This window comes from Pongo pygmaeus, chromosome 14 (assembly GCF_028885625.2).
Source record: "Pongo pygmaeus isolate AG05252 chromosome 14, NHGRI_mPonPyg2-v2.0_pri, whole genome shotgun sequence".
NCBI classification, from domain to species: Eukaryota; Metazoa; Chordata; class Mammalia; order Primates; family Hominidae; genus Pongo; species Pongo pygmaeus.
In genome coordinates, this window is record NC_072387.2 from 86,296,616 (window position 1) to 86,310,409 (window position 13,794).

At 42.7% G+C, this 13,794-nt stretch overlaps 1 protein-coding gene across 1 annotated transcript; it reads right to left on the bottom strand.

Moving 5' to 3' along the window:
* Positions 1-235: 235 nt before the first annotated feature.
* On the bottom strand, positions 236-10,499 carry KCTD12 (potassium channel tetramerization domain containing 12). The gene has a single exon (XM_054446786.2). The coding sequence runs from the start codon at positions 6,211-6,213 to the stop codon at positions 5,236-5,238; it is 978 nt and encodes a 325-aa protein (XP_054302761.1). The 5' UTR covers positions 6,214-10,499; the 3' UTR covers positions 236-5,235.
* Positions 10,500-13,794: the final 3,295 nt, after the last annotated feature.

Here is a 13,794-nt window from a genome sequence, read left to right on the forward strand (position 1 = left end):
ATTTCTTCCACATTAAGTACCAGACCGCCTGGGCATTCTTGACAATAAACTCTGGGGAAAGCAGCTGTTTATGCTTGGTCCTGCTGGCCGGTTCCTTGGTGAAGAGTTCTGATGGCATAATGCTCAGCAGTAGTCCCACAACAATTTGGGAAGTGTTGCCAGTATTTAGAGAACCCCATAAATGAAATTAGACCAGTGTTCAAGCCAATCCATGCCAAGGAGCCAAGAGGAATAATTAAAGGAGTGAATGTTTTATTCTTTAGTGTTTAATTGAATACATAACAAGTCACATAATCAATGATTCATTACTTCACACACAGGAAGGAAAACAGTAGCTAGTATTTCTGTTATACAACTGGTTGTGAACAGGAAGAACAAAAATCTTCATAGCATTAGATGGTTGAAGAAATTCTCAAAGTTTGGGCATGTCTGAAAAGACTTCGACTGCATCTTTTTTCAATATAAAGGGATTTTTTTCTTACATTTCTGTGTCATTAGAAAAATCTGATAATCTTATAAGATTTTTTCTTCTCTTCTTACATTTAGAGAAAATGGTTTAATGATCTGTACTACTTAAAAAATCAGAATCCCAGATAACTCTGTGTGAATCTTACATTGTCTAGCAGATAAGGTTTTCAGATGCCTGGAAAAATTTAAACAACATATAATTTACACTTCAAAATTAACATCTAGATGGATGTTTTAATCCTTTGTCACTAAATGGTTACTAACGCTGTTTGAGTGGTCATAAATGAATTGTCATTTGTATTCAATAGTAATAGCAAAATTTACCTGCCTATAAAGTCGCAAAAACAGTTGTATAATAGTTTACATTACAATTAATGTACCCATACCTCAAAACACATTTAGAATTTTAAAAAACTGGCTTGGAAAAAAAATCACAAAAAATTTAAGTGACAACAAATCTTGATTAACTAGTCCATCTTCCTACCACACATGATTATACTCTAATGTAGATATTCTGGTTGAATTTCTTCCATCCAAGTTTCAAGGGCCCCAGTAGAAAATCAAGTGTTAATACTTTTAGATTTTTATTGTTCAAAACTGTTGACAAAGAAAAGCTAACTTCAACATAACTTGTTTCTGGCTATACAAAGACCTATTTCAGGTGCTACAGATACTGAAAATAGGAGTATTTTACTTATTTCTCAAGAGACAGACTTAGGCCATCTAAGAAAATGAATTCAGTTTTTAAATGATTTATAGTAAGGAAAAACAGGAAAACAATTCCAAAGGATTGACTCTGATAGGCTTACAACAAAAATATTCAGTTTACTATTTTAAAAACTAAATTGAGTAAAGTATTTGTGATTTAGACTATAAAATAAATTCTCAAGGAATTCAACCCCTCCAGTCAATACTTTTTCTTAATGTCTGCATTGTAATTTAGCATTTTGCATGTAGGAGTACACAAATGATTTGAATATTGGATCAGAATTTACCCTAACTGGAACAGTAAAAAGTTATCAAAGTTTCACCTTACATGGCTTTATTGAAATAACATTCCATCAAAAATGCCAATAAAAATTGGAATATATTATGAGCACTGCCAATTGCTCATTTTGTCTGAGTATTAACAGATTATGCATTTCCTCAGAGAAGCAGTAGGTCCCATATATACAGACACATATATGGCTCTGGTTTGAAAGAGAAGACAATTTTATCTAGTATTATGATTTATCACTGTGCTATCAATCAAAAAAACCAAGTAAGAAATACAATTAAAACAACATCGAAAGGGAAACATTTTTAAATCTCACATCTTCAAGGAATATTTTCTACAGCATATCATTTGAAAAATTACAATGAATACTGTTCATGGTCCACATGTATTAAACAAAAAACATGTCAATTACTTGGTGCAAACACACAGAACCTGGTACCTGTTTTTTTTTTTAACCAGCATTGTCTACTCCTTTTTAAAAATTAAGTTTGTTACTAAAAGTCTAATGTCATTCACTTGTATTTATGATCATCAAATGGTAATTAGGGCAACATATGTAAATGCATGCCTCTGAGTCAGATTCATGCAGTGATAATTATCTGAATAATTTATGACATTTTCCCAGGTTATTTGAATGGTATCTTTGGAGGGCATACTCAAATGAACCCACAATACCTCCACTATTACAGCTTATAGGAAATTACAATCCACTTTACAGGCCTCAAAGGTTCATTCTGTGGCCCAAAGCCCATGGAGGGGAAGGGATCTAAAGGTGCTCATGTCAAGTTATTTTACTTGTTTTTTACTGTCTACCGAATGTGAAATGAATTTTCTTCACAGCCTTTACTTTAGGCTAAAAATAGACAGTTTTCTTGTACTGACTTTAACTTGAGAGGGGACAGTCATCCCTGGAAAAAGAAGTAGATTTACTGTCCCTAACCATTAAATTCCCAGTCTTTCAAATAATGTGAGTGGCGGGGGGTGCTAGGTGTGACAGGGTGGAGTGAATAAGATGCCTATGTACAAGACAGTGGAATAGTTCAACTCAAAGGTTTACAAGATAATATTTGTAAGACTTGAGTGACAGAGGCAAAATTTTAGCAGTTTCTCAAGACTCTTGGAGTTGAGCAGATTTGAGAAGGGAAATCAGAATCGCCGAGCCTTGCCATCTGTCAGTGGTTTTGATCTGTCCCAAGATGTTCTCAATCATGTGCTTCCTGTTGAACAATCTAACAAAATACCATACGGAGTAGAGAAATCTCTGCAACACTGACTTTTGGTCAGTGAATCACAGTCCTAAATTATTTCAGGCTTCAAACAGATAAATTCTGATGCAGTATGTAGTCTGAGACCAAACTCAACATATAAGCAAGCACAACTTCCTAGATTTCTGCTTCCATTTCGCCTAAAATTACAGGCTTTGTATATAAAGTCCATTTTACTTCTCAAAAAATGTTAGTCTAATAAAAGACTTGAAATCTATTTCCCAACTAAAAAAAAAAATTAGTGGATTAAAAATACAGGTACCTTGATTTTAAGTAGACAGTTAATCAACATATGATTAGTAATACAACTAATACTCAAGAAAAAAAGTATAATAGAGCAAACTCAGTTTTACAATTATGTATTTTTTCCTAACCCAATTCCTCGATAAGGATGTAAGAAACTCATCAAAACATGTTGCTTTAGTATATACACCAGCTGATGCAAATTACTGGGGTAATATAGGAAATTTTATAGCATTAGTAAATGAATTAAAAAACTAAATGATTCGTGTAAAATGTTTATATATGGTATATACAGCTTGGATCACATGAGTCTAAGAATAAAACTGTCAATTTGTAACATCTGTATGGACATAGTAAGATACAGTACGAGATTCATTTTTAAAAACAAGGAAAAATAGCACTAATTTAAACACTGAAAACAGCTCTTACAAAATCCTTAAAAACGTACATCAGAGAAAGATGCTGAAAACAAAACAAAATAGGCTTCTCTGTCATCACAGGATATCCAAAGGACACCTCACAGCATGGAGCATGACGAGGTTTATTTCCCTTATGGTGTACATAGGATATGCATTGGGAATTTATTCCATGTAAGAGTAAAGGCATAAGGCAACCAGGTCTCCTTCTGTTTCTGTTGCATTTACCTATTATTGGACCATTTTATTGCTCAGCTCACTTTTAAGTACTTATTTGCCTTCATTTAAAAATATTCCATCTTACAGCTATCTACAGATAGGCAGCCCTAGGTGCTGAGTTCTCTGCAGCTCTGTCATTTGAAAGGATTTCACTTAACTTCAAACAAACTGCATGAAAGTGGCATTTTCAGGTTTTCAGGTTTGCCCAGAAGTCAACGTTTGCTGGGCTTGGAGAAAATAAGGATTTTTAATAAGTGATCTTAGGTCTAAGTAACCAAAATGAAACTTCTTTTGCACAATAGATTTTAAAATCAGGATTTATAATCAACAAGAAAATAAAAGTTCAAAAACTAAAACCCTACTGGGTAACTCTTTGGTTAGATTATATATAAGCATTAACAACTCTAAGTTTAGAACTCAAAACAGTAAGTTCAGTGAACTGCCAGTTAAGAGTAGGTCTGTTATTAATCTTTATAAAATGCTTGGCATGTTTGCATTTACTATATGATATTTTTTAAATGTGCATGTACTCAAACAGATGGTACAAATTTCCAACTTTCAAATCATAAATGACTATGTCTGCTTCTCCCTTCCCACCCTTCCTACCCTTTCTTCCCTCCCCACCCCACCCCGCCCACCAAGTCTTACAGCTAAAGGAAGGTCCTACTGACATTCATTGAAAGAATACAGGCTTTCCTAATACCCACGACGTGCACTATGACCCAGCTCCCTACAGTCACTGCCACGTGACCTCCTACGGCGCTTGGACACCTGAGCAGCCTTGCACTCTTAGGCGGCAGCGTCCTTTCTCCCTCTTGCCAGTAACTGCTGCCATGTCAACCAGTGGAATCAAGGGCTTCTGGCGAGCAGCAGCTGAAAAGGGCGCCTCTGCAGGCAGGAGGATCACTTTCTATAAGTTTAAGCTACAGGCTGAGACCTTTTATTGTGTACGAGAAAGGATCCTTTACTGTCCCACGCACTAGATTCTTCTACTTTACGTGTGACTTTTCAAAACTTTATTAGTTTAGTTACTGAACTGCCTCCATGGGGTCCTAATTCCAGGCTCAGAATCTTCCATCCAGCCTTCTAAAACTCTACCTTCAAAAGAGGTCAAAAAGACTGTGTAATGACCTTGTAAAACACTAACCCCAGACAATGGAACCAATCCTTATCTCTTAAACCCCCAGTGAGTCATAAGAGCTTGAGAAGATTTCAAGGAAATCTTCCGCACATTGGACACGGTCCAATCAGGTTCTGAACAATTCAATCATCCCCAGGTCTGTGGCCACACTCCCCCAATAGATCCAAACTGAAGTACTATCTGGGGGAGGGGTGGTTTGAGGCAGGAAGTAGAGAAAGCATGGAGTGGTAGGTGGGGGTGGGGTGGGGGTTCCTCTGGGTTCTCTCGGTTCAGGAGGTCCAAAGAAGACGAAGCAGCCCAGAGGATTTGCGGCTGCAGGTTCTGTAGTGGAGGGAAGGTGGGCGGACAGGTCTCACCCAGCTACTACTGGAGGGGGAGAATGGGAGGGCAGCAGCCAGGGGACAAAGGGGGGGACAAGAGGCTCTGTAATCATCTCTCGGGCAGGAAAAGGAGTGGGCGCTGGAGTGGCGAGGGGGTCTGGGGAGCTCACTCCCTGCAGAAGACGTACTCGGTGTAGCTGGTCCAGATCTTGTCCTCGCTCTGGTCGGTGCTGCTGGCAAAGGCGCAGGTGCCAGTGGAGCTGCACGCCACCATGTGGAAGCCCGACTCGGACAGCTTGTCGAAGGCCTGCTCCAGGAAGTTGAACTTGAGGTAATAGCGCGAGGTGTAGCGCTCCGGGGGACGGTCCGGGTCCCGGCTTTCGTTCAGGGTGTCCCCAAACACCTCCTTGGCCAGCGACGTCTTTCCGCAAACGGTGATGCGTGCCACTCGCCGGAACTTGGCGTCCGCCTGCGCGTCCCGCCCGATGGTGTAGGAGCCGCGGTAGCCGATGGTGATGTAGCCCGAGCGTCGGCTGCCGTCCAGCGACTGGGACGGCGTGAGCAGCGGGCCCGCCGCGCCCCCGGACGGACTGCGGCTAGCCAGCTCCAGCGTGGGCGACGGCGCCCCGGCAGAGGCGCCCTCCTGCTGTTCCGGCTCCGCGTAGCCAAGCGGCAGCAGCTCGTCACCCAGCGAGCCCTCCTTGTGCACCCCGCGCCGCGAGGGCGGCGGCCCCGGGCCGGGCTGCTGGGGCGCCCCGAGGCGGCGTACGAGCTCTGGCAGCTCGAAGTACTCGGCCTCGCGCTGTAGCCGGCTGCGCTCGGGGAAGTAGTCGGGCAGCACGAGCTGCAAGTCCCGCAGGTAATCCAGGATGTAGCGGAAGAGGAAGCCGTCCCGGTCCAGAAAGAAACGTCCTTTGCTGTCCCGGGCCAGCTCCTGCGGCTGCTGCTGCGTGAACATGCGCCAGAGCAGCGAGTCGGGCACCGACACCACCGTGCAGCGCCGGGTCACGTACACCTGGCCCCCCACGTTCAGCTCCACGATGTCGGGGAAGAGCGGCGGCTCCGCGGAGGACGACGAGGAGCCGCTGCCGCCCCCGCCGCCGCCCCCGTTGGGTAATCCACGTGTGCTGTCCGCCAGAGCCATGACAGAGAGGTGGCCGGGCCGGGACAGTGGCAGGGAGCCGCGCTGCACTCAGGAGCTGCAGCCGCCTTCCCCGGAGCCCTGGAGCCCGGACGCTCGCTCAGCCCTGCGCTCCGCCGCCGCCGCCACCTCCTAGAGCCGCGCGGAGCCGAGCGGTGCGATCGCGCCGCTGTGCGCCCGCGTGAGTTCCAGTGCGCTCCGCCCGCCTTGCCCGCGCGCTCCAGGCGAGTGCCGGGTCGCGGCCCGCGCGCTGCTTAAGTAGAGCCGCCTGCTCTGGTGCCGTGGCGCGCAGGAGGCGTGGGCGGCGGCGGAGCCTCGCTTACCGGGCGGGTGGAGGCGGGGAGCGGGGACTTGATTTGCATCTTAAACGCGGACGCCACGCGGGGCTGCTGGCTCCACCCCGGCTCGCGAGCGCTGGGGGCGCCCGGACTCCCACCCGTCCCCCGCCACCCACCAGCCCCGCCCCGTGGTCCCGCCCAACTTTCTCCCTCTTCCAAAGAGGACCCGCCCGAGACTTGGCGGCTTCGGAAGACAGCTCCTTGGAGAGACAGTCACCGCGCCCCCTTCCCTCTCGCCGCAGCCCGCACCCAGGGACTCTGAAAGGAGGATGTGAACTTTCGGAAGCCTCCCGCCCCGGGAGTGGAAATGCGTGGCCGCCTCCGGCCCTCCCGCCTGCGGAACTGGCCGCTTCCAGCAGTGCAGCTGCGGCCTGACATCGTCGGTTGTCGTGTCACTGAAAGTAGAGAGACGCGAAAAACCTGGAGAGACGAAAGAGCCGCCCCAGTCCGAGCGCAGCCAGATTTTGTTCAAGTTGCCTTGCAGCCAGCCTGGAAAATAAATAAATAAATAAACCTAGAAACAAAAAGCAAACCTCAGTGTCCCGCAGTAGGATGCTTTACGATAGTTTATTTTCTGGCTGCAGAGACAAAATAAGATCAAGCTCCAAATCTGCTCTTAATTGCAATGCCCTCTTCCCGCAGGGCCTTCGAGGCCAGACTGAAGTGAAGGGGTAAGACTCTGGAACGTTCCGTCTCCGGGTCCCATTCAGCCTTCGTTGCATCGCGCCCTTAAACTCACAACAGTTGCATATCTAACGTAATTTTTAAAGCCACCTTTGGCCCCTGCGTGTTTATCCTCCCAAAAGTCCAGGCGCCCCTTCTCTCCCGCATGCCTCGGTCACTCTTCGGCCCTCTCCAAGTTCCCGTCAGTCTCAGAAAGGGATATTTATATATCTGAAGGCCCTTGTCTGGATCCCATCTCTCAACTCCTGCTGCCTGCACGTTTGCTTTCCCAACCCCCGCCCCGGACTGCAGCCCACAGAACCGCCTCCTCCCCCTGGAAGCTTTCCCTGGCTTCCCAGGTGGGTGGGGCCTTGGATGGCTCCCTACACACGGTCTGCACTGCTCCCAGCACGTTCTGAAATGTCATATTTATGAGTGATTATCTGATCACTGATTTGGGTATAAAAATAAGTAAGAGCTCCTAAATGCTGCAAAAAGAGAAGAGTGCAGAGGAGGGTGTCAAGAAATGATTGGGTCAGTGAATGTTTCTTGTGTACCTGCTATTTGCAGGGCACCAGAAATGCAAAGGCAAATAATCTCCAAAGCGCTTTCAGTGTAGCCCAATAAGCAAAGGGTCAGGGGTCTGCGCAGTTATCACATCAGTTTGAAGTATAGACTGCACATCAGTATAAATCAGGCAAGATCTTTGTTCTTGATAATATTTATCCTTCTGTGTAACTACCCAGTGAGCTTCACAGTCTCCTCACAGATAAATGTCATTTTCATTTTGAAATGTTTATATCTGCCGAACAATTACCACGCTCATGTCAGCGTGCTGAAATGAGATCAACCCCCAAACCAGTTCTCTTAATTGCAAGTACAGATTTTGATACTGAATGTATTTTACCACTCTTTTTTGTTGTTGTTCTGTTCTTTGGGATAAATAATAGATGACACAAAACTTCCAAGTCCCAGTGCAGGATTTCGAGGTGGTTGTGCTACTAGGCGTTATATTAGGGTCACAGACCTGACAAAACCAGTCTCTTTTCTACAAATCCAAGAAAAGTCTTCTTTGCACCAGTTCTACACATATTTTTGTATAATTACCATTGCTCATTGCATCAGCAAATCCTGCCAGCTCTGTGTTAAAAATCTTTCTAGACTATTAACGTATTTCACCATCTCCCTATCATCACCCTGGACCAAGCCACCATCATCTCTTGCCTGGATTATTGCACTGGTCTCCTAACTGCTTCTACTTCTGCTCCTACAGTCTTTTATCACCAGAACAAAAACAGGGACCCTGCTTATAATCTGAGGCTGGTATGTCACTCTGCTCAGAGCCCGCCAATGGCTTCCTGTCTCAGAAAGAGCAAAATCCAAAGTCTTCTCAGTGGCTTGCAAGACTCTACATGTTTGGAGTTGTCCCACCAGCACCTCTCTGACCCATCTCCTGCCCTGCCCCCAGGAGCTGGCTGGCTTTAGCCACATAGCCCCTTTCTTGTTTTCTCAGGGCCTTTGCACATCCTTGTAAAAGTCTCATTTCTCCTCCCTCCCGTGTTCCTCACCTTGTTCAGGTCCCTCCCTTCTCACCTTCTTCAGGTCTACCCAGCAAGACCTTTCCTTGATTCCACTTCTTAATGCAGCACAGCCTCACTGCAGCTTCCTCTTCCCTGCCTTATTTGTTGACTGGTTTCCTACATTAGAATATAAACTCCAAGAATTCAGCAGTTTTTGTCTGCTTGGTTCATTGCTACACCCCCACTGCCTAGAACAGAGCTGGCATATTACAGGCATTTGATAAATATCTGTTGCTCACGCAAGCATTCAACCACTATTTATTCAGGGCCTACTACTATATTCCAGGCTGCATGTTAAAAAATAATCACTGCCTACTAGGAGCTTATAGTCTTGCGAGGGAAACAAATACAGTATAAAGATAAGTAAGCCTATTTCAGGTGGTGATAAATGCCACAAAGAAAATAAAATTATAAGATGTGATAGAGGGACTGAGTGTGGAATACTACTTTATATAGAGTGCCTGGGGAAGGCATCTCTGTGAATGTGACATTTGAGCTGAATAATAAGAAAGAGACAGCCATGGGAAGTTTTGGAGGAAGAGCATTCCAGGCACAGGGTCAAACAAGTTAAAGGGGCCTGAGTTATGAGTGAGTTCACATTAAAAGTTTATGTATTGTGTCATCTACTTGTATCCTGTGAATCTCCAAAGTACCCTTGAGGTGATCAGTACAGAGTCAAATGTGAGTGGTACCGTGTGCTTATTCACTACCTGCAGCCTACTGTCATCATTCTCTACATCTTGACATAAGGTAGTCATCAACCACCAGCTAGTCTACTGCAGAAAAGCCATTGGTATTTCCTTATAGAAGCCAGGTAGTGCATAAGAGATATAATAATGAATGAAACAGGTGATTTGAAACACAAGGAATGTTTTTCTTCTTAATTTTGTGTGTTCTGTTTCTTCCCTATTGGTTGGTATCACAGAATTCAAAAGGAAATACTACTGTGGAACTCTGATGCTGGGACTTGAGGGCCTGAGTGTTTATGAGAAGAGAGTCATAACTCTTTAGCATCTCCAGTATGTTCAATATGCTTAATTGCAAGGGGTCGGGGAGGATTTGGAAACCCACTAGCCCTGTGTTTAGTCTCAAACCAGTTTCTAATGATGGTCATTGCTAATTGATGGTCACTGCTCCTTTTCAAGTAACTCTTTGTATTTTCCTGAATAAGATACAGTGTGCCTGCAAGTAACCTGTCCTTTGATCCTAAAGTGGAGGATACTGGAAACATCTCTGGACCTACATTCTCATCTCATTTGCATCTTCTCCCCCACCTACTGCCTTCTCTTCGAACCAGCTTCCCCTCCCACTCCCCACAGTAATCCTTCTTATCCAAAGTTTCCATTACCATGGTTTCAGTTACCCATGGTCAGCTGTGGTTTGAAAATATTACATGGAAATTCCAGAAATAACTAATTCATAAATTCAAAATTGCACACCATTCAGAGTAGTGTGATGAAATCTCCCACTGTCCTGTTTCGTCTTGCCCTGGACATGAATATCCACACTTCTACACTCCCAACCCATGAGTCACTTAGTAGCCATCTCAGCTATCAGATCAACTGTCTTAGTATCACCCTATCACAGTGCTTGTGTTCAAGTAACATTCAGTTTACTTAATAAACGGCCACAAAGTACAAGAGTAGTGATGCTGGCAATTCAGATATGCCAAAGAGAAGCTGCCTTTAAGTGAAAAGGTGAAAGTTCTCGACTTAATAAGAAAAAAAAATCATATCCCATGGTTGCTAAGATCTATGATAAGAATGTAGACATTGTGAAATTTCTGTGAAATTATGAAGGAAAAATTTGTGCTAGTTTTGCTGTCACACCTCAAAACACAAAACGTATGGCACAGAGTGCATGAGAAGTGTAGTTAAAATGGAAAAGACATTAAACTTGTGGATTGAAGACATGAAGAGAAACATGTTCCAATGGACTGCAATCAGGTTCAGTACTACCTACGGTTTCAGTCACCCACTGGGGGTCTTGGAATGTATACCCTTTGTATAAAAGGAGACTACTGTATTCTGCATACCAAAGATTTAAGGAAAGGAATGAGGAACATGAAGAGAAATATAAAGTTAAAGGGGAGGAAGAACTGTGGCGAAATGAAGTGAGTGCCTTTGAGAATTGGATGAATTTAATATATGTGAAAATGATCTGTACATTGTAAAACACCATTCAAGTGTCAGAATCATTATTTTCCACCACTTATCATGGTGCTTGACAAGTTTTCCCAATAAATACTGAATGAACAAATGAATGGCAGAAACATTAAAATGAACACTGTGGGGAAAGGGGAAGAGAGGCAGAATCAGAAATTATCCTGAATAAATGTTTATTCCATTTGTCATCCGCCTAATACGTGTGAATCTTTTCTCCTTGCAGGCTTTAAAAGTCATTGACTTTTTGCATTCAGAAGGAAAAAATAACTGAATACAGAGATTAATTGAATAACATTAAGTAAATCAGGAGGCAAAATGATCTTAATAAAGATTTGGTAAAAGATGTGACAATATTTAACCTGAAGAAAAGAGAACAAAATGTTATATAAGGGACACTGCCAAAATACTAGGTCTAAATTCCAGTTACTCAGGAGGCTGAGGCAGGAGAATCACTTGAACCTGAGAGACAGAGGTTGCAGTGAGCCAAGGTCACACCACTGCACTCCAGCCTAGGCAACAGAGTGAGACCCCATCTCAAAAAAAAAAAAAAAAAAAATACCAGGTCTAGATGGTAAAGAATATCCCAACATTGTATGATTATCTCTAGAGTATGATTTTTATGATTTATAGAGCCAAACAAAGAAACAAAAGTTAACAATGTTGATATTTCTGTACCCTTAAAATGGTGTTTGGAGCTTATCCAGGAAACAAACAATAATATAACAAGCATGTATAGAGTACTTACTATGAGCCAGCCCTATTCATAGAACTATACATGTATGAACTCATTTAATCCTAACAATAACTTTATGAGGTTGGTGCTATTACACAAGTTTTAGATGAGAAACTGAGGCACAGTGAAGTAATTTTCCCAAGATCATACAGCAAATAGGTGCTGGAGCTGGGATTTGAACCCAGGCAGTGTAGCCATAGAATCTGTGCTTTTAAACACTGCATTTTAAATCCTCTTTCCTCTAGGAGTGCTTTACATGTATTAAGAAGTAAGTTATATTATTTTCCCCCTTTACAGATGAGAAACCCAGGGCAAAGAGAAGTAAGGTAACTTAACCAAGATAACACAGCTATTTATCTCTGCTGGGGGCAGAAATGCTACTCTAAAGTCTACGTGCTTATGTTCTGCAGTACTGGTAACCAGAAACTCAAAGTAGCCACTTTGAAAGAACTAGGGTTAAGAAAGAGTCAAGTCCTTGGCCCTTATTTCTTCTTTCTGCCTTCTTTTTTCTTTCCAACCTATTTTAGGTTTATGGGTACATGTGCAGGTTTGTTACACAGGTAAATTGCATGTCGCAGGGGTTTGGTGTACAGATTATTTCATCACCCAAGTAATAAGCATAGTACCTGATAGGTAGTTTTTGGATTCTCACCTTCCACCCAACCTCCACCCTCAAGTAGTCTCCAATGTCTATTGTTCCCTTCCTTGTATCCATGTGTACTTTTACCCAAATAAGAATCTCTATTTGAGCCCCTGGATAGAACTGACACACTATTGTCCTAATCTTTCCCTAATTCAGTCCTGTGCACAAAATAAACAGGATTTTATTTCTGGTTCTCTCAAATATCATTATGGTTTGCAAAGCAACAAGTTCCTAGCATGTTCATTTGGCTTTATTCTGATCTCATTAACTCTTGACAAGGATAAAGTGAATCCACAGAAACTGCTGAGATCTAGGTTCCAGTTTCCCAAAGCAAGCAGTATCCACTGGTCTTCTGGGGCTCATAAAATTGAACAAGTGAATTCTACTTGTGGCTTTGCATATCAAACTGAACACAAAAATAGCTGGCCCTCATCACTTGAGTGATTCTAGAACTTCTGACGAAGACTAATTATTAACATCACTGATGTTTCATAAGAATTTGAAAGTCTTGGTTTCCAATCATGATATTAAATTTTGAGATGAACTATACATAAGTTATCATATTCTAGGTTTTTCTGTTTCGAGTGTTTTCATATTGTCAGGTTGACTTAATTATCACAATGTTGTGAGGTGTTAACCAACCTGTGTTCCAAATGAATAAAGAAACTCAAAAAGGTTAGGTGACTTACACCTTCTCTCAGGTGGCTGGGATGCAGTGCTGGGATGCACGTGGATGCTTCCTGATTTCACATTCCATGCTCTTTGAACTCTTCAGCAGCCATATCAGCTCCATTTAACACCCAAATGAAGGTTGTCATTCAAAATAGTCCCCATGAAGACTATATACTTCTTTGAGGGATGCTGGAATCACTCACCATTTTTGGTACATTTGTTTGGAAATTTTCTTCAAAGCCAATTTACACAAGAATATCCCCCTATTATTTTATACTTATGTTAAAGTTGTAGTTGATACCTTTCTAGGGCTCTAAAACAGGGCACCTCACTGCAGGACAGACCCACATGCCTGAAAATAAATTAGGACAAAGCTGGTTTTCATGAATGAAACTAAGGTGATGATCATCGGGTATTCACCTTTTGACATTGGGTTTTAAAGATCTCATCCCTAGAGTTCTCTAATATGCTGAATAGCATTGAGTTTAGGTTACTTAGAAAGAAGGGCTGATTCAACTGCAGAGATTTTAATATGTGGTTCCAGAAAGTCTGCATATTTTATTGTGAGGTTTGGACAAGAAGCCAAGCCACTGGCTAGACTGTAATGGTTGATTTCTTATGTAATTGTAAGATCATTTATTTGATATAATTAAGGGGGAAAAATATCTTTCCCCAATTTGCTTTCCAGTTACTAAAGAAATATGCATAATATTTCACAGTAAGAAAATTGCCTCAAAACATGCTAAACTTTAAATTTACACTACTTGGTATAATTTACTTTTAAAAAATA

What these genes read in the sequence shown, in the direction of transcription:
- KCTD12 (XM_054446786.2), bottom strand. Translation starts at nt 6,213, where the DNA reads ATGGCTCTGGCGGACAGCACACGTGGATTACCCAACGGGGGCGGCGGC.